Raw genomic sequence first — 19,766 nt, forward strand, 5'->3', positions numbered from 1 at the left:
CTTGTTCCAGTGTGCTTCAATATCTTCTGTTGCAATCTTTCGTAGCTGTAACTTCATCCGAAGTTGTTCTTTAAACCGCAACAACCACGCTACCGCACGCTTCAACTTCCACCAACTAGAGAAATATGAGATCAATCTTTCCACGGGATGAACACTAGTTGCTGCAGTGTAAATACGGGCTTCTTTTCTGATTTCAGGATCGTCTTCCTTCATGATCGGTATCTCTTCCCTCTTCGGCTAATAGTCTTCGTTTTTCCACAAAAATTCAGGTCCTTGCAACCAACGATTGTTCTTTAATAAATTGTCCAGTTTAAGTCCTTTTGATCCATCGTCTGCTGGGTTATCTTCCCGATTAACGTATTTCCATTCATTAACTTCCGAACCATTGTGAATGATGGTTAGACGGTTCGACTCAAACGTATAAAATCTCTTGGTCTCATTGTTGATACATTTTAGAACAGATGTAGAGTCTGTCCAATAGAAAATTCTTCCGATTTCCAAATCTAACTCGTCTCGTATTATCTTTGATAATTTCACTGATATAACGGCAGCTGTCAGTTCCAGCCGAGGGATAGAAATTTCACGGTTAGGTGCCAATCGAGCTTTCCCCATAACGAACGCGCAGTATATTTGATTTTTATTGTCAGTAAGACGAAGAAATGCGACTGCCGAATATCCAACTCTCGATGCGTCGGAAAAAAGGTGTAGTTGTATCTCCACAATATCGCCGAGTTCATCAGGTTTGAAACACCGTTTCACGCGTATTTCACACAACTTTGAAAGATCTTCCAACCACCGTTTCCACTGGGCACATTCATCTTCTCCGAGGGGATCGTCCCATCCGATTCCTTTCCTACATAGCATTTGTAACAATAACTTAGCTTTCATGACGTATGGTGCTATGAATCCTAGCGGATCGAACAACGAGTATACAGCCGATACCAGAGCTCTTCGCGTCACTGGTTCTGTGTTAAAGAAGCGAGGCAATTTTTCAGTAACGTCCCAAATGAAAGTATCATCCTCTGTGTTCCACTTCAACCCAAGTGCACTTTCAATCGGAAGTTTCTCTACATCGAGATCGGCCACTGATTTCGCTCTCTCACTCTCCGGAATGGAAGCTAGTACCTTTCTATTGTTACTATACCACTTCGTGAGTCGAAATCCCCCCTTTGCTAGTAGTTCACGACTTTCTTGTACTAAAGCCACAGCTTCATCTGGTTGTTTCACTGATTTCATCATATCATCAACATATATATAGCGTTTTACACAGCAAAAAGTCGCTTTCTTATTTTGAGAAAAAAAACTCATTTCAAGATTTTTTATCTTGAAATGAGAAAAATTTTCATGGGAGAATAGCAAGAAATAATTTCTCGCTAAGAAAACATATCAAGAAAATATTTTCTTTTTTTAAGAAAAAATGTTTTCTTAAAACAAGAAATTTTGGAGAAAAATAATCTTAAAACAAGAAATATAGTAACTATTTTTTAAGAAAAATTAACTTAATTTGAGAAATATTTACTTATATTAAGAAAAATATTCTTGTTATAAGAAAGTGGGAGAATAGCAAGAAATATTTTCTGAGCAAGAATTTTTTTCAGAATGAGAAAATTTTTCTTAAAACCTATTTTCTTGTTTTAAGAAAACATCTTTCATAAGAAATTATAATGTCTAAGTTAGATAAAATTACACCTAAAAAATGAGAAAATATTTTTTACATATAAGAAAAAAATTTTATTTCAAGAAAAACATCCTTGTTTTGAGAATAAATAACTTCAAATGAGACAATTTTGACTATTAAAAATAGCTGAAAATCCTAGTAATATATGCTTTTATAATATGAGTAATAATATACATGGATATTTTACTTAACAAAAGTTCAACCTACTTCTTTATATGACCTTAACATGCTTATACAAGCTAAACTGATGTCCTGTGGCACTTGAGTGTCTTTTAGAATTATAACTTGCAGGACTGGCAATTCTATTTCATGATGTTTTGGATAGTCAATGTCCAACAAATAGAATGAAGCCAGGAAGGCAACAACTGCATCAGCTATCTTTTCAACTGCTGCCCACATCAAAATATGTTTTTCAATAACAATGTAAATACCTTCCTGGTCAATCAGGATGATTGGAAGATTTCGAACTCATTTTCCCCAAAATACTTTAGATCTTCACTGTCAACCTATATATAGAGTACAAACAAAATGAATGCTCATATCAACAATTTAAGCTCACATTATTAATACCTCTGTATAGATTTACATGCAGTTAATTCATGGACTAACTAATTATCCTAAATTTTGTCCACTTTTGTCAGGAAATATCATAGAAATCTTCTTTAGGAGATGTATCATGTTACGACAAGCCTTCTGGATGTTTGGGAGATGGTTATGCTATTGATATTATTGTGATTTAATTGTGACAAATAGAATTTTAATGTATATAATTTCAAAACTTGCAACATATCTAACAACAATCTAACTGGTAAAAATCTGGCAACATATAGGTTTATTGAAATGTAGGCCATAATCATATAGTTTATCAAATACCATGCAACAAGAGAAAAAGTATTTCTTTATAATGCATTAAAATCAAGGCAATAAAAAAAATTAATGTTTTAGTTAACATTACAATGGTAAAAAACATGCATCTTAAAAATAGTCTTACTTTCAAAGGCTTGTTTTCATTTCCATTTCCAGTAAAATAGAGTATATCTATATCTTTCTTCATCTTCTACAATGCCAGTTCCTATAAAAAATTGAAATATTTACCAGGGTGTACCACTTTTCAATTGCAATATGTGTGGGGGAGAGGAATCTAGATACCAGACCCCAGGTCACACAGCACAAATATCTGATAAATTATAAACGTTTACATGTAACAGCATCTGAGTATAGAAAGGCAAATAACAACATACTAAAATACGATTAAGCTAATTATAAGTCAGTCTTAAGCGTGCGATATTTACTATTCGTTTACTAGTAGCAGAATTTTGAGTTTAGTTCGTAACGAATTTAATAGAGTACGTTCGGTTAAAATACTATTAAATTGTAGCAATACTCAACAAAATTAATACCTTCCAATATCTGCTCGCATTCTTTGACCACTCTAGCGATTTGTTCGAGCAAACTTGTCGTTTCTTGATCCATATTAAAACGTATGAATTGAAAAAAATCGATAAAAATCGGCGATCAGTGAAGACGCGTAACACAACAGCGACGAAAATTTGAAAAGGACGCGCTTCTTCCCACAATGCCTTTAGCGCTCTCTCGTTGACCGCGTGATCACGCGCGATATGTCGCGCACACGACGTTATGTTGCAATCCATGCTCCTTTCCATGATAATTAAAATTTAAAATATCAATCTTTGACTTTTGCATTGTAAATCTTACTTTTAGTATATCAAATATTATTGTACATGGGTAGCGAATTAAGGTGGTGTTTTTAGTTCAATAACCAAGCACACCGATTGAAAGGCTAAATGTGACACATTTCTCTCATGATGAAATTTGTTTCTAAAGAGCTTCTTTTTGGAAAAATTGTTTGTACATAAGACTTAGCTTAATATAATTTATAAAGGGAGGCGGACATTTGTTCATTGTAAATAACAATAATTCTATTGTATCAATTTTTTACCCCATTAAGTTCTTGTTTTCTTATTATTTTCTTATTCCAAGAAATTATTTTCTTGAAACGAGACTCAGATATAAGGCAAGCTTTCCTATTTTGAGAAATATTTGGGATATTACTCAATATTAATTTTCTCAAATTGAGAATTTCAGAAGTTAAGATAATCTTTCTTATTCCAAGAAATTATTTTCTTGAAACCAGATTCAGATAAGGCAAGCTTTCCTATTTTAAGAAATATTTGGGATGTTACTCAAGATTAATTTTCTCATATTGAGAATTTCAGAAGTTAAGATAATCTTTCTTATATCAAGAAATTATTTTCTCAGTATAAGAAAAAAATTCTAATTCATAAGAATATAATTTCTTGTTTTAAACTCTGTAAATCTGTGGCTTGACGACTTTCTTATTTTAAGAAATTACTTTCTAAAGGAGATTTTATATCCTAGAGTTAGAAAAAAAATTCTCGGTTTAAGAAAAATTTTCTTTATATAAGAAAAAAATTCTTAAGATAAGATATATTTTCTCGATAAGAAAATGATTTTTTGCTGTGTACTGTATCCACTACACTTTGATCAAACTCGCTTTCGTGATCATCAGCTGTTTTCCTTAGGCAGAAATTCGCCACGCTTGGCGAGGATGTCGCACCAAACAAGTGTCTGACCATTCTGTATTCTTTCATTTCTCCCGAGAGATCTGCGTTCGGCCACCATAAGAACCGAAGAGCATCACAGTCCTGTGGTTCAACCAGCACCTGGTGAAACATAGCTTCTATGTCTGAGACTAGTCCCACTTGTTCCTGTCTGAACCGAATTAACACTCCGACAAGCTGATTTGTTTGGTCAGGACCTTGTAATAACTGCTGGTTTAAAGAGGTGTTCTTAGGTGGCGGCACAATCATAGACTACTCTTATCTTCTCAGGTTTTGCAGGATGGGTTTACCGGGTGATGCAGGAGATACCAAATGGGGTTTTTTGCTTGATTGCAGCTGTTCTTGCGGTATCTTCTCAGCATATCCTTTTTCCAGATAATCGTTTATCGTTGAAGCATATTTTCTCAGAAGACTTTCATCCTTAGTAAACGTTTCTTAACACCATTCCTCTCCGCAGTGCCATTTCCTTGTAGGTAAGTAGGGTGGTTTATGTCGCCATGGAAGGGCGACCTGCATGATAATGACCATCCACCTTTTTTAGCGATTTCTCCATCACCCGTCAGAGCTCTTCTATCTTCAATGGATTGACAGACATTGGTATCCAAAATACAATCTTCAAAATCAGTTTTCCACAGTCTCTCCAACTGATGATTCAGATCTTGCGGCATGGACTTTTCTTCAACTAAACACGACTTTAACCCAGAGGCCGACCCATTTGAATGTAGCATTGAAATACCTTCATCCGAACTGTTCTCAAGCTGATAATCCTCTTCCATAGGTTGTTCTGGTTCATTCAACAGACACTGTCTGACTCGGGGCTTCACATTTGTCACAGGGCTTTTTGTGTTGCTGTCCGAGCAAATTTCGTATTATAGCAGTTGTTCTTTCTCCTTTCCCCGAGAGGGCCAACAACTGTCCATCCCAGGCTATACCTGATCGCCACTTGATCATTCTCTTCACCAATGCGATATTCGAGTGGTACGAATATGCTGGGTTTCTCCTGCAGACCAATCAATAACCAATGTTACCTCATTCGCATCTAATTCTGTTATTGGAACACCATCCAAATGATGCCATCTCTGAATATCCTCTCTGCGGGCAATACAACTTCCAGCAATAGGCATTTGCTCAACTGACCGTACATTTGATAACTCCAGTGATGTCACCCCGTCCATGGATGTGACTACGATATCCAAAAGTTCACTGTCAATTCGTTTAGACCCATTTATCCCTGAAAGGAAGAAATCAATCCTTTGACCATGGGCTCCTAGTTCTTTCTGCAATTTCTGATGAATGAGTGTAACTTCTGAGCCACAATCTAATAGAGCATATGTTACAACTAAAGGTTGCTCTCGTCCCTTTATTTGCACTTTCACTGGTACAACGCTGAGGCAAACTCTCTCGCCGGCCCCAGTTGCCACAGTTACTCTGGACTCTGCCTGTTTATTCTTCTCATTATCGGAGCCTGTTTCTTTACTGTGTTCATCAGGCAAATGTTTGCCATCACGATTTCCTTGAGGTGTAATTGCTTCTGGAGGATGCAACAAGGTATGATGCCCTTCATTGCAGCCTTCTTTCTGACATCGAAAATGTACTTTGGGGCATGTCCGCATAAAATGGCCATTACTAAGGCATTTCATACATAGGTGATTTTCCTGAACAAATTTCTTCTTGTCTTGATACGATATCTTATTATATGCTGAACACTTCCAAATCCTATGTGCTCCAACAGAACAAACATTTAGAATAAGGCGAATTTGACACACGATTTCTTTCTTGGGTTTGCTGTGCACCTGCAGTTAAAGCAGCTGCCCTATGTACAAAGCGTCCACCTACCCCTTGTCCCTTCCCTCTTATCTTTGACGTACTACTTGAAAGATCTTCCGCAAACTCATTGTTTACAAGTTTTGCTCTTCCTCGCACAAACGCCAAGAAGTTTTGAAAATTTGGTCTTGAACCAGATTCAATAATTGTTCCTGCACGCTCTGTCCATTTAACCTTCATAAACATGGGGAGCTTCCTATTTAACTCGCGTAAAGTGTTTACGTGACTTAATTCACTTTCATATTCTGGCCCCATACTGGTCAGGGTTCTGTTAGCAATTTCTAACTTTCTTGCATATTCCAACAAACTCGGTCCATCTGCTTGTTTCAGGACCGGCAGGTTCTCCAGTTTCCTGATATGTGCTTTCGCAATTATATGGGGCTTCCCAAAGTTTTCCTTTAAGGTATTCTTTGCCGTAACATAACCTTGTTCCACTGGCAGGTTCACACAAGACTCTATTGCTTCAAGAGCTTTCCCATTGCAGTATCAATAGTTGAAGTATTGTGGCATTGTCAGGGTTATCCTTCTCCAGACAAGTTTCAAAGTTATGAATGAAGGAGACATAATTCATAGGCTCTCCTCATGTATTTAATCCTTGGGGTTGACACTACTTGTCGTAATGCTCTAACCATCTCTTCGCCACTGTCACTCCTTACAGGCATTGGCAACTCCACCCTCCTCTCAGGTGATTGCCATGGTAATTTAGTTGCTGATTCTGTAGGTAATTTTACAGTTGGGTGCCATAGAGGTGTATCAAAGTTTCTACAGTTCTCTACAGATGGCATTTGAAATGCTGAGGGTAATTTGGTGTTTAACTGCAATCTATCATCTCCAGGATAGTTCCACAATTTACTTGTTTGAGGGCTGAAAGCACTAGGCTGACTTGTATGCTGCTTCGCTGCTAGAACTAAAGTGGGGTAGTTCACAACTGGACGATTCGCCATTGTGAGTTTTGCATAGTCCCAGTCCATTCTACTTGCTACACACACTACCGGTCTATACGCTTCATGTTTCCCAAAATTCTGCATTGTTCTCGACTGGTTTTGGATTGAAGGACGACCAGTATAAATTTCACTATCCAATCCATAAACAACATTCTCAGGCAGAGGGTCTAATTCATATTGTCCCCGTATATACTCATCAGCTAGTTCATTTTGAATATTGAAACTAACCTTTGCCTGTTCCTCCATTCATACTTTAGCTCTGCCATTCTCCTTTTCATTTCATGTCGTTGCATTAACTGGCTAACTTTTAACTGTGCAAGGGCTACCTTCTCTCTCTTCTTCGACAAGGCTGATGTTGAACTTGCACCACTTGTTGAAACACTAATTTGGCTTTGACCTTTACCAGTACTCTGCAACTTTGACTTTCTTCCCCAACATGCAAATAGTTGGTCCAAATGTACCTTTTCGTCCATCTGATCTTTGTATGTTAAATTAGCTCTTCTTCTTTCATCTTCAGCTGTAACAACCTCCAAGTACTGCTCATGAACACTAACAAATTCACTCCATAGTTTATCATACCCATTTTTCTTCGACACAATCTCGTCAGTATTTCCTAGTCCTGCATCCATAAGTCCTTGAATGTCCTCGTGTAATCTTGATAAACTGTTAATATACTCCAACCTGGACTTGAATAGATTATTTATGTTCTCCAGCATATATTCTTCACGACTCATAATAGCTAAATTTAATTGCACTTCAATAATTGCAAATCCTTTTTCTCAGTCTACTTAAAGTTTAATGTACACAATGTTCATAATATATCACTCTAGATGAAACCCCATCCTCATTACTTCATGTTCCACAATAATAATATATCCAAACAATACTAACTCGTAATCGCGAGTTTAACTACCGAAACCAGTTCGACGTGTTCAAGCTGACAATTTAAGGCTATAGCCAACGTACTGTACAATACAATATTGTTTTCTTCCTGAAATATGTCCCTTTAAGTACCATATGTTTATACCCAACACACCAATGACCGAATAATTCCGTAATATCGATCCTCTATCGTAAACAACTATGAAGTAATACACTCTCGTTCAACAATGCAATGTGAAATAACAATAGCGTCTTCTTCCTGAAGACCAAACCTTTTCAAACGTATTAAATTCCACGTGACACCCACGACTTTAATACTTATAATCCCACGATTCCACCTTGTTTCCAACTAAAGTAACGACATAATCCATACCATATTCCCTTGAAACAACACAATTTTCAAACGGTAATACTATCTTTTTTCTGACGACTTTCACTCTGATCACGCGTAGAATTCTCAAACGGTTCTAAACTGTAACTTTCTTTGGACGCCGACCCGGACTAATACACACAACTCCATTTAACTCAACTTTGTTTACCTTACTTTCGCGTTTACAATAACTTTTTCTTTACCTCTCCTCTACTACCTCAGTTCACTTTATTTAACTACGTTTACTCTCCTTCAGAGTACATTTAAAAACCCTTTGAGTACGTTTAGAACCGTTTGGTTCTACATGCATATATAAATTTGTCAATATGGCGTCCATTCGCCTAAAAACTCTCCTCTGAAACCCGCGTGTTCCGTCACATAACACTCGCATACCGGAAAACACCACTTACCGGAAGAAACGGTAGCTACATATATATATATATATATATATATATATATATATATATATATATATATATATATATATATATATATATATATATATATTATATATATATATATATATATATATACTGTCGTTATCAAAAAGGTTGTCCTGAGCAAGTATATGTATATATCGATCACGTGACATTATTATGCATCAACACGCGTGGGATTGTACAAGCGTGTTAATTGCGAGTTCGAGTATAGCAAGGTGAACGATTAGAAAATGCCAAGACCATATTCGGATGATTTAAGGTGGAGAATGGTTTACCAACGACTGTTTTACGAAAGAATCATCGACGAAATTACAGCACAGCTATTTGTTTGTTTAAAAACCGTCTATCGTACTCTCAGCACCTTTTGGAACACGGGTGATGTAAAGCCTTGCCGTATGGGTCGCCCAACAGCGAGCAAATCTTTATTCCCACACGAAGAATATATTAACATGGACTGTTTACTGCGAACGCCGCAAATACAGTTGAATGAGATAGCAAGCTATATGTAAACCTCTTCAATAGGATTGAAATCAGGACTGTCGTACACTCGTTCTACAACTTCTTGTACATGATGTGTTGGGTGGTTATCTGTTAAAAAATATGCATATTACTAGTTTTAGCAGTTGCATCTTTGTGCACCAACAAGTTTTGTTTAAACAGATAGATCAAAACATGATCACAAATTCAGTCATCCCTTGAGACATATGTTAGAACAGCGAATTTGCATTAATCATATTTTAATCTCACCCATAACGAGGACGGATCGCGATATATATATATATATATATATATATATATATATATATATATATATATATATATATATATATATATATATATATATATATATATATATATATGTATGTCCCATATATATGGGTGTCCCAAAAAAACGAAAACTATTGAAATCACCCATAAGAATGTAATTGTTAGAGTTTGAATACCTAAGCACTCTGTTGGGACCAGTGAACTCTAATAAGACTAGAACGATAACTCAACAATAAAGACTAGTCATTGGATGAAGCCGATTTGAATATAATTTGCTGATTAAGGCGGCAGCCGAGCGAGCAAATCAAGCCTTCAAAAGAACTGGGGAGAGTGAAAATTCCGTAAAAATCGTATTTTTTGGCAAAAAATTGCGAGAAAAGTGCAATTTTTATTTGACCACTTCAACTTTAAACAACGAATTTACCCTTTTTGGATAGACCTAAGTAATCCGCATCATCTTACTGTAAAAACCGGCGAGGTACCAGCTTTGTACTTGAAATATTTAAAGAATTTGAACGGGCCGAAAAAAAACTTCGCCTTCAACTCGCAAAAAAAATAGGTTTGCACCTTTTCACGTTCATAAAACTTGTTTTTTAGTAAAATCTAAGTGTCAATGCTTGTTTTAAGCTTTTATTCATGATCAGATGAGAAGGATTTGTGTATAAAAACCGGCGTTGTTTTGGTGGTGTAATTTCAACTCTTGGCCTTCATGGCGGCCATCAGTGCTGGCTTCAAAGATGGCGGCCAAGTTATCGTTCCAGTCTTTTTAGAGTTCACTGGTTGGGACCCAGAGATGTATAAATGTTTGCCATACTGATTTTTATGCATGCATATGATGCAGTATAATTTGCTTGTTCGCAAGATTGATATTTATCAACAATATTTACAATTTACAAATATGGATAACATTATTTAAATGTGCATCTCAAGGACCATGATCTTCAACATGTCCCCTTTCTCTAGCAACACAAAGCATTTAGCATTTTATAAGTTGCATTAAATCCCCACGGGCTGAAATTCGTGAACACGGCATTTAAATTTTAACAATGAGTGATTTCAATAGTTTTCGTTTCGAGACGACTAACTTAGCTTCCAGAAAAACGTAAGAATTATTGCCATTTTTTCCAAAAAATAGGAGGGTAAACTTTGATTCTTTGAAAATATACGGCTCTTAGCCGTTACGACTTGCTATGACTTACAGTACATTCACTTGCAGAAAAATATTTCCATACTTCTTTTTTCACAAACCGCACGTTACCACACGTACCCCCCGACCATCCTCCAAACCACATAAATTTTTCAACTATATTATGCTACCATCCATATGCTTAAATGATTTCGTTTAACCTAGGCAAGGGGTTGCTGCATACACGTGTTTCTAGTTTAACTATAGTTATTGATAGAATTCGCAAATAAATATCTAGCAGGAAACGCCATTGATTTCAGAATGGGTATAATGAATCTAATAGCGAAGGCTTCAAAACAGGGCTGCGAGAATAGTTTTGGGTTATCCCAACGAGCACGGTCCTTCAGAAGCTGCTTAGGCTGAGCTGGGGTGGAAAACCCTTATAAGGAACATGGACTAGAATCCGAAGCCAAACTCGTGTACAAGATTAACAATGGTAATATTTCGAATACAGAAGTTCGTAATAACAATGCTTTATTCTTATCAAAAAACACCGAATACAGCTGATGAAGGACAAATAACTAAAATAAACGTCAGTAGCTGTCTTTATATGGTCTCCTACCAACCAACTTCAGTTTTTCATCAGGTCACCGCAAATGGTTAATATTTCAGACTATGTTTTAAATAGGACTCATTTGACGGTAATGTAGCAATATAAAGTTAAGCGTAAGCCACAAGACGTGAAACAAGCCTTATTAATATGGAAACAATTTGATTAGTGACGTTTTCAAATTTATCCGGCAAAGCCGTCCACTCGTATCCGCTCAGCCGTCGTTTTCAAATTCTTCCACTCTGGAGAGCGTTTTCAGATTCCCCCCCCCCCCTTTTTGAGTGGGAGAAAACGCCGGATACGTGTGGACAGTACGCGTAACCGTCGAATTACTGGAAACATTATATTCAAAGTACTCAAATTACGTTACCTGCGATATTATCATATTATAATTGGGCACGAGTACCCATTTTAGCCGTAGACGGGGCTTGTGTGATGTAATATGATGCGAAGTCATATGATTGGTGATATGTGATGCAACGTCATACTATATCATGGTATATGATGTTATCGCTACATTACCACATGATGATGATTCCGGACATGAACTAGTTTTAAGCTATCATAACAGGGCACTAAAGTAAACCTCTAATTATAAAATGGAGAAAGTAAGATTTGACATCTGTTGTATATAACCAGGTGGTGTTGGCCATGAAGATAGCTTTTCACTTTACTATATATCGCATGTTGCCAGCAAAAACAAAAAATAAACCAAAAAAATTAACACAACTGGGAAAATAAAAAAACGCAATTTAAACCTGTGACGTTCGTTCAGAATGGTCTTCGTCATCTCAGTATAATGCCTTTGGCAAGAATTCCCGATATCGTAATAGTTTACACCGGCATCAGCATTATTTTGGGTAATTATCTCTTGTGCGAGTGGGCTTTCTTGAGAGAATTTCTCTATAAATCCCAGTTAGTTTTCTCCTCTTTTTTCTAGAATTAGGTGCAGGGTTGCTGATAGGTTGTCGTTGTACTAATTCAGCTACAGTTTCTTGGAGTGCCTGTGAAGTGAGACAATGCACTTGCGTGGATCCACTTGATGTCAAGTTTCCGACAAGCTGTTCTGCACTATCCACCTCGATACCTAAAGGTCTTCCCGTTTTGTTCAAAATTCTGAGATACACATCAATATCGTTGGAATCGCATCCCTCGGAGTCGTTCACATTACAAAACCTGTCTAACGTGGCAAGTCCAATGTCATCTTCCTCCAGAACACGAATGGACGTTTTAGCCCCTTCCTGTGAATCCAGAACTCTGAGAATTAATTGCATATTGGCTTCCGGGACTGGTACGGCCAATTCCTCTTCGTTTGTGACATTATCTTCGCTACGAGAAGAGAAATCTCTTGTGCCAGAAACCATATTTAACTTACATTGTTCTCCGTTCTTGTTTAATGATACTGGATTATTGTCTATACCGACAGATACCCCGTTTTCTGGTTCACAAACCTGTGCGCGGTTGAGTTCCTTCAACGTCTCTAGTTTCCTTTTTTCATTACTAGTAAGGCCTTTTAAGTCATGCCAAGTTAATGATTCATTTGCTTTTTGTTCCCGAGAAACCTCTTTGTTCAAAGTAACGGTCTGTTCGCCCAATACCTGAGTAGTATTATCGTTCAACGTGTGCAATTTTTCTTCCTCGGCAATACGTATTCCTAAGCCCTCTGATTTTTTAGTCGATTTTTCTCCCCAAGAAGCAAATACTTCTGTTAAACTATCGTTTAACGTCTGTTGTTTTGCTTCATCAGAGCTGAAGACGTCATCTAAATTATGTTGTTTTCCTTGTTCTGCATTAAGATTGTCGACCTTTTGTGATACCTTGAGACAATCCCCATTTGGAGCCGCTTTGTCTAATTTTTCCGCGCTGCAAATTTCGTTTGAAGGAAGATCGTTTTTACGATTTGTTTTTGCAACGCCAATTTTCCAATTAGTTAATGCCTTTAGAGAGTCTTCAAGGCCGGGCTGAGACTGATGTTCGACAGTGTCCCTAGTTAAATCATCCGGTTTAGAATGCGCAACCGGAGAACTGTCATCAGGAAATTGGAAATCAACTGCTACCATTTTGTTGTCTTTATTTATTGGGGACTTGCAAACATCACTTTGGACACCTTGCTGCACCAACTGGGGCTCAGATTTTCCCAGGCTATTATCAGCCTCATTTGCTTGAGGTTCAACAACTTTTTCAGATTTAGAAACTGAAACATCAGCTTGTAGTGGGTTATAATGATTTGAGGTTTTCGTACTGATCGACGTGTTCTCGACTATGCCTTCAGAATGACCAAGTTCAATGCCTAAATTTCTGCGCACGGTTGCCAGTGGATCGCGTGTTTCCGAATCATTTGATCTTGTTTGTGAACCACACGATGTAAAGTTGGAGTCATTCAATGCTTTGGTATGTTCTGTGGAACTCAGCTCACTCTGCATCTCACTCGGTTGGTCCAGGTTTACCTGTGATGAAATAGACACTTTTTTTTAAATATCTTAAGAAAAAAGAGTGATTTGAGGCAACCAGATGCGACACTTCAAATAGGACTTCAAGTTATATTTTGGATGTAATATATGAACAGCGAGAGCGAGTGTCTCACCGGGATATTCAAACCCAACTGAGAAAACAATGTATGAAAACAGAATGTTTTAATTATTCGTTTTCAAGAGTTTGGATATCCCAGAGAGACACGAACAGAAGTTGTTCCAGTGGCTTCTCGAATGAATCGAGACAAAAGGTCTCCGGAAGGTGAGTTCTTTACAATTTCTAAATACGTGAAAGATAGGTAAGAATTGATTGTGATACGCAATGCATGATTATTATTGATGTTTTTTGCATAGGAGTGGTTACAATTAAAGCAAAGTTTTATTTTGGTGTTTTTATTTAGTTATTTTGTATGCTGATTTGATTTAATTTTAGATAATTATGCGATAGCGAGTAAAATTTGGAATTAACGATGAAGCTAATTTAGATATGGTAGATCACTTCATCTCCAGGCCTCCGCTAAACGCTTGCACTTTTGAGAAAACAAAGAAACTCAAAAAATGAATCAGATATCAAATAACCCAAAAACTAACCTAAAGATATTTTCAGAGGTTCATTTTCGGGGTTTGCAAACATCAAAAGAGAAAAGAAGGTAAAAAAAAAACAGAAAGTAAACGGCGCGTATTCGCACCCAGACATTCACATACCGCACTAGAGACCAAAACCGCTTAACACTCCACTACTTTGCACTGCCAGAAAACCCACTAGCTTAACATTGTTAATATAGAGTTCTTATTTATACAAAACGCGTATACGCGGAAGGCCAGCTATTGAACGAGGTGCTCTAGCATATCTGAAATATTATAGCAATACGAGTGAAGTTTTTATAGAAAATTTTGTGAAAATTTCAACATCGCTCAACACGAGCAACATTTTTTAACCACGAGTATGATTTTGGCATTAATTGCAAGACTTAATTCGTTCTATTACTCATTAATTAATTATATATCTTCTGTAATCTAAAGATACAACTTTATTTAATTTCAATAAAATCGTTAAATTTTATCAAAATAAGATTGATTGGTGGTATATAGCTAAATTGTATAATTTAAAATTATTAAAGTTTAGCGTATATTTACCATTTTGCTCTCTCCATTCTCAGTTCGGGCATCATTCCCTATTTGGGGGTTGCAAACATCACTTTGGACATCTTGCTGCACGAACTGGGGTTCAGATTTTCTCAGGATATTTTCAGGCTCATTTTCTTGAGGTTCAACAACTTTTTCTGATTCAGACACTGAAACATTAGCTTCTAGTGGGTTACACTGATTTGAGGTTTTCGTACTGATCGACGTGTTCTCGACTATGCCTTCAAAATGACCAAGTTCAATGCTTGAATCTCTGGGCACGGTTGCCATTGGATCGCGCGTTTCCGGGTCATTTGATATAGTTTGTGAACCACACGATGTCTTTACATTGGAGTCATTCAATGCTTCGGTATGTTCAGTGGAACTCAACTCACTTTGCATCTCACTCGGTTGGTCCAAGCTTACCTGTGAAATAGAGAAGTTTTTTTAAATACCTAAGAGAAAGAGTGATTTGAGGCAACGAGATGTGACACTCTAAATAGGACTTCAAGTTAAATTTTGGATGTAATATATGAACAGCGAGAGCGAGTGTCTCACCGGGATATTCAAACCCGACTGCACGAGAAAACAATGTATGAAAACAGAACTGCGAAGAACGGTTTGTTTTAATTAATCGTTTTGTTTTGTTTTAATTAATCGTTTCGGTTTTAATAAAATTTTGTCAAAATTTCAAACATCACAAATACAATTAATCCCTCAACATCGCTCAGCACGAGCAACATTTGTTAACCACGAGTAAGATTTTGGCATTAATTGTACGACTTAATTCGTTCTATTACTGATAATCTAAAGATGCAACTGTATTAAACTTTAATAAAAGCGTTAAATTTTATCACAACAAGATTGGTTGGTGGTATTACAGCTAAATAGTATATTTTAAAATGATTAAAGTTTAGCGTATATTTACCATTTCGCTCTCTCCATTCTTAGTTTGGGCATCATTCCCTATTGGGGAGTTGCAAACATCACTTTGGACATCTCGCTGAACCAACTGGGGCTCAGATTTTCCCAGGATATTATCAGCCTCGTTTGCTTGAGGTTCAACAACTTTTTCAGATTTAGAAACTGAAACATCAGCTTCTAGTGGGTTATACTGATTTGAAGTTTTCGTACTGATCGACGTGTTCTCGACTATGCCTTCAGAATGACCAAGTTCAATGCTTACATTTCTGCGCACGGTTGCAAGTGGATCGCGTGTTTCCGGGTCATTTGATGTAGTTTGTGAACCACACGATGTAAAGTTGGAGTCATTCAATGCTTCGGTATGTTCTGTGGAACTCAACTCACTCTGCATCTCACTCGGTTGGTCCAGGTTTACCTGTGATGAAATAGAGACGTTTTTTTTAAATATCTTAAGACAAAAGAGTATTTTGAGGCAACGAGATGTTACACTTTAAATATGACTTGGAGTTAAATTTTGGATGTAATAATCATATGAACAGCGAGAGCGAGTGTTTTCCCGGGATATCTAAACCGAGAAAACGATGTATGAAAACATTGGGGCAAACTCGCGGCCAAAGCGATTTCCCATACAAAGGTATAATGAGTGAGGGAAATTTATATTTGCGCATTTTGCTCGATTTTGGCAAAACGATTTACAAAATGTTGAATTTCAAAGATTATTACGGATAAATAGGTTTTTGTGAATATGTGGCATGAAGTATATGTGAATCAGAGATCGGGAAGTGTTAAATTTTTGCCAGCTATTCAGCGGGGTGCTCTAGCACATCTGAAATATTATTGGAATACGAGTGACGTTTTTATAGAAAATTTTGTGAAAATTTTGTCAAAATTTCAAACATCACAAATACAATTAATCCCTAATTGTACGAGCAACATCGCCCAGCACGAGCAACATTTGTTAACTACGAGTATGATTTTGGCATTAATTGTACCACTTAATTCGTTCTATTAGTGATAATCTAAAGATGCAACTTTATTAAACTTTAATAAAAGCGTTAAATTTTATCACAACAAGATTGGTTGACGGTATATAGCTAAATAATATATTTCAAAATTAATAAAGTTTAGCGTATATTTACCATTTCGCTCTCTCCATTCTTAGTTTCGCCACCATTCCCTATTGGGGAGTTGCAAACATCACTTTGGACACCTTGCTGGACCAACTGGGGCTCAGATTTTCCCAGGATATTTTCAGCCTCATTTACTTGCGGTTCAACAACTTTTACAGATTTCGACACTGAAACATCAGCTTCTAGTGGGTTATACTCATTTGAGGTTTTCGAACTGATCGACGTGTTTTCGACTTTGCCTTCAGAATGACCAAGTTCAATGCCTGAATTTCTGCGCACGGTTGCCAGTGGATCGCGCGTTTCCGGACCATTTGATGTAGTTTGTGAACCACACGATGTAAAGTTGGAGTCATTCAATGCTTCGGTATGTTCTGTGGAACTCAACTCAAGCTGCATCTCTCTCGGTTGGTCCAGGCTTACCTGTGATGAAATAGAGAAGTTTTTTTTAAATACCTAAGAGAAAAGAATGATTTGAGGCAACGAGATGTGACATTTTAATGGAACTTGAGGTTAAATTTTAGGTGTAATAATATATGAACAGCGAAAGCGAGTGTTTTACCGGGATATTCAAACTTGACAGAGAAAACAACGCATGAAAACACTGGGGCGGGCTCGCGGCCAGGGCGATGTCCCATAGAAATCTATAACGAGTGAGGGAAATTTATACATGTGCATTTTGCTCGATTGTTGCGAAACGATTAAAAAAGTGTTCAATTTCAAAGATTATTACGGGTAAATGGGTTTTTGTTGATATGTGGCTGGAAGTATATGTTATTATAAATAATATGTATATAACGCGTGTTCTGATTGGTTGAAGCCCATTGGATGGCCTGATCTATTCTGTTTATATTGTCACTCAGAATGTCGCTATAAAGTCTTTTAAAACTTGGTAGTTTGATCGATATTTATTTACATGTTATAAAAAAATAAACATTCCACCTAATCTACTAACACAGGGATTCAAAACTGTCTGATGGTTATGTGTTGCTTTTATTCTATTAAAGGCAGAATAATGGTAGTAATGTTTATTGTTACTTCAATGGTGGCTAGGTTGACGGTTACTTCAATGGTAGTAAGATGTTACAAATGTCACAAATTAATAATATCACATGTGCAATACCCTGCTGACATAGTTGCTTCAACTTGAAGTTGGAAATAAAGCAAAGCTTGAGTTGCAAAAATACTTCTGTTTATAAGCTCCAAATACATCCTTGACCATGAAGTTAAGGAACCTTGATGACTATAATGTCTTGTCCATGCCTTATACATGCAGTACACAATTTGCAGCAAATACACCATTTGTATGTTATTGAAGTCAATTTTCCCATAAAGATCAGTATGAAAACATCTAATGACCCTTTTTGGTGTTAATTTTAATTTTTTTGTCAAATTATTCATATGACTGTTTATTACTCCTTCTAATTTGTACATACATGCAAGCATGCTGCATAAAAATATTAAAAGCTGTAAAACTTTATCTTTAGTTCCATGATCAATATTCCTTTCTTTATACTTGTTACATTCAAAAGCTCCCATGTTATCATGAGCATCTTATAGGTTGGCCAAACTTAAGATTAAAATTGTATATGAAGTAGGGCTAAATAGTGCCAAAAAGTTTGAGCATTTGTTAAATTTAATATAGGAATGTATAAATAACGAAAACATCATTAAGAAAATAAAAAATAAACCTGTCATTCAGTGTCAGACGGTGATTATGAAAATTTGTAGTTCAACTTTTGTCCACATTTCTTTGACGTTTCAATATATGTATATTTATTTTTGCATTGGCATAAACAGCATCTATGACTTGTATTAATTGATCGCGGTCAGTGGTAAATATGACGAAATTCGGCATGTTTTTCATGTTTTTGGTGACAAAAACATGGCGGCGAAGTTAGCGAGAAATGACGAGCAAGTCGTCCAGGGATTTAAAAATAGCTCAATGGATCTGCCCGAGAGCAAGTCCTCTAGGAATTTTAATATAGCTCAGCTTCATTGTCCGCCATCCTGGCTTTACTCATTAATGAAGGAAAGTCAGAGAGCTAGCGTTCCAGTCTTATTTGAGTTCACGGATCCAAACGGCTCTAAGATTTTTTCCTTTTTAAAAAATCGAAAAATTCTTTCACAATAAAACTCGGAAAAATGCGTAATTTCCATTGTGTATTCTCTTTAAGCCTCAAAATGACCATTTAACAGCTGTAAGATGAGTATGATGAGCTCCCAAAAGATTGGAGATTGCGTATTCAAAAGAGAAATAATTGACCTTTATACAGAAATACACAATTGTGAACCAGTGATCAGATTTTCGGGTTGAAACTTCATAAATACAAATTTCTGCGGTGCTCCTTAATCCTTACCTACGGATATTCTATCAGTGTGTACACAGACGTTTGTTCTCATACGCTTCGCTCTATAACTGATTAAACAATTACTTAATGGTTTCCGTGTTTGCATGGATACATGGCCTAATCCAAACACGCGAGAATGTTGCGAGAGTTAAGAAAAGCGCGCCAATATTATATGGGTTCTAGATGTGGATTTTTACCCCTGAATTAGCTACCAGTAATTATGCATGACTAATAAATATAGCGCCACTATCAGTGAAAAAGCAGATCAATAACAAAGAGAAACAAATCAACATTGTTGTTTGAAGACGCTGCCACGCTGCTCCTTGGTTATCAATAGATACAAACTTATATTCGCAATATGAAAGCCTACCGGAAGCTCCGATTTCTTGTTCGCTTCTATTTCTGGCAAGTTTGGCAAGTCGTCATCTCGCTTCTGTTGCAATTCATTGCCACTTTGGGGTAAAATGTTAATTTTATCTGTGTTTCTTTTATTGAACGATATTTCAGTGTCCTTTGGTAATTC

General features: G+C 36.6%; 2 protein-coding genes and 1 long non-coding RNA gene across 3 annotated transcripts; all 3 read right to left on the reverse strand.

Moving 5' to 3' along the window:
* Nucleotides 1-237: 237 nt before the first annotated feature.
* On the reverse strand, nt 238-1,239 carry LOC114544512. Its single transcript, XM_028563131.1, has one exon. It carries the CDS (start codon nt 1,237-1,239, stop codon nt 238-240), a length of 1,002 nt encoding a protein of 333 aa, XP_028418932.1.
* Nucleotides 1,240-1,757: 518 nt separating this feature from the next.
* Nucleotides 1,758-3,171, reverse strand: LOC114544514. Its single transcript, XR_003690449.1, has 3 exons — nt 3,079-3,171; nt 2,670-2,750; nt 1,758-2,184 (listed from the first exon to the last, which is right to left on the reverse strand). It is a non-coding gene; the product is annotated as an uncharacterized LOC114544514 (long non-coding RNA).
* A 7,962-nt stretch (nt 3,172-11,133) lies between these two features.
* Nucleotides 11,134-19,756, reverse strand: LOC114544513. The gene is made up of 5 exons (XM_028563132.1): nt 19,614-19,756; nt 16,905-17,315; nt 15,770-16,180; nt 14,854-15,267; nt 11,134-13,692 (listed from the first exon to the last, which is right to left on the reverse strand). The coding sequence occupies exons 2-5, from the start codon at nt 17,289-17,291 to the stop codon at nt 12,097-12,099; spliced, it is 2,808 nt and encodes a 935-aa protein (XP_028418933.1). The 5' UTR covers nt 17,292-17,315; nt 19,614-19,756; the 3' UTR covers nt 11,134-12,096.
* Between the last annotated feature and the right edge of the window lie 10 nt (nt 19,757-19,766).

Source organism: Dendronephthya gigantea, unplaced genomic scaffold, assembly GCF_004324835.1.
Source record: "Dendronephthya gigantea isolate DGI-Jeju-01 unplaced genomic scaffold, DenGig_1.0 000824F, whole genome shotgun sequence".
NCBI classification, from domain to species: Eukaryota; Metazoa; Cnidaria; class Anthozoa; order Malacalcyonacea; family Nephtheidae; genus Dendronephthya; species Dendronephthya gigantea.

What these genes read in the sequence shown, in the direction of transcription:
- LOC114544512 (XM_028563131.1), bottom strand. Translation starts at nt 1,239, where the DNA reads ATGATGAAATCAGTGAAACAACCAGATGAAGCTGTGGCTTTAGTACAA.
- LOC114544513 (XM_028563132.1), bottom strand. Translation starts at nt 17,291, where the DNA reads ATGCAGCTTGAGTTGAGTTCCACAGAACATACCGAAGCATTGAATGAC. An exon ending in AGAATGGAGAGAGCGAAATG is followed by an intron (nt 16,181 to 16,904) that starts GTAAATATACGC and finishes ATTTCATCACAG; the next exon opens with GTAAACCTGGACCAACCGAG. An exon ending in AGAATGGAGAGAGCAAAATG is followed by an intron (nt 13,693 to 14,853) that starts GTAAATATACGC and finishes ATTTCATCACAG; the next exon opens with GTAAACCTGGACCAACCGAG.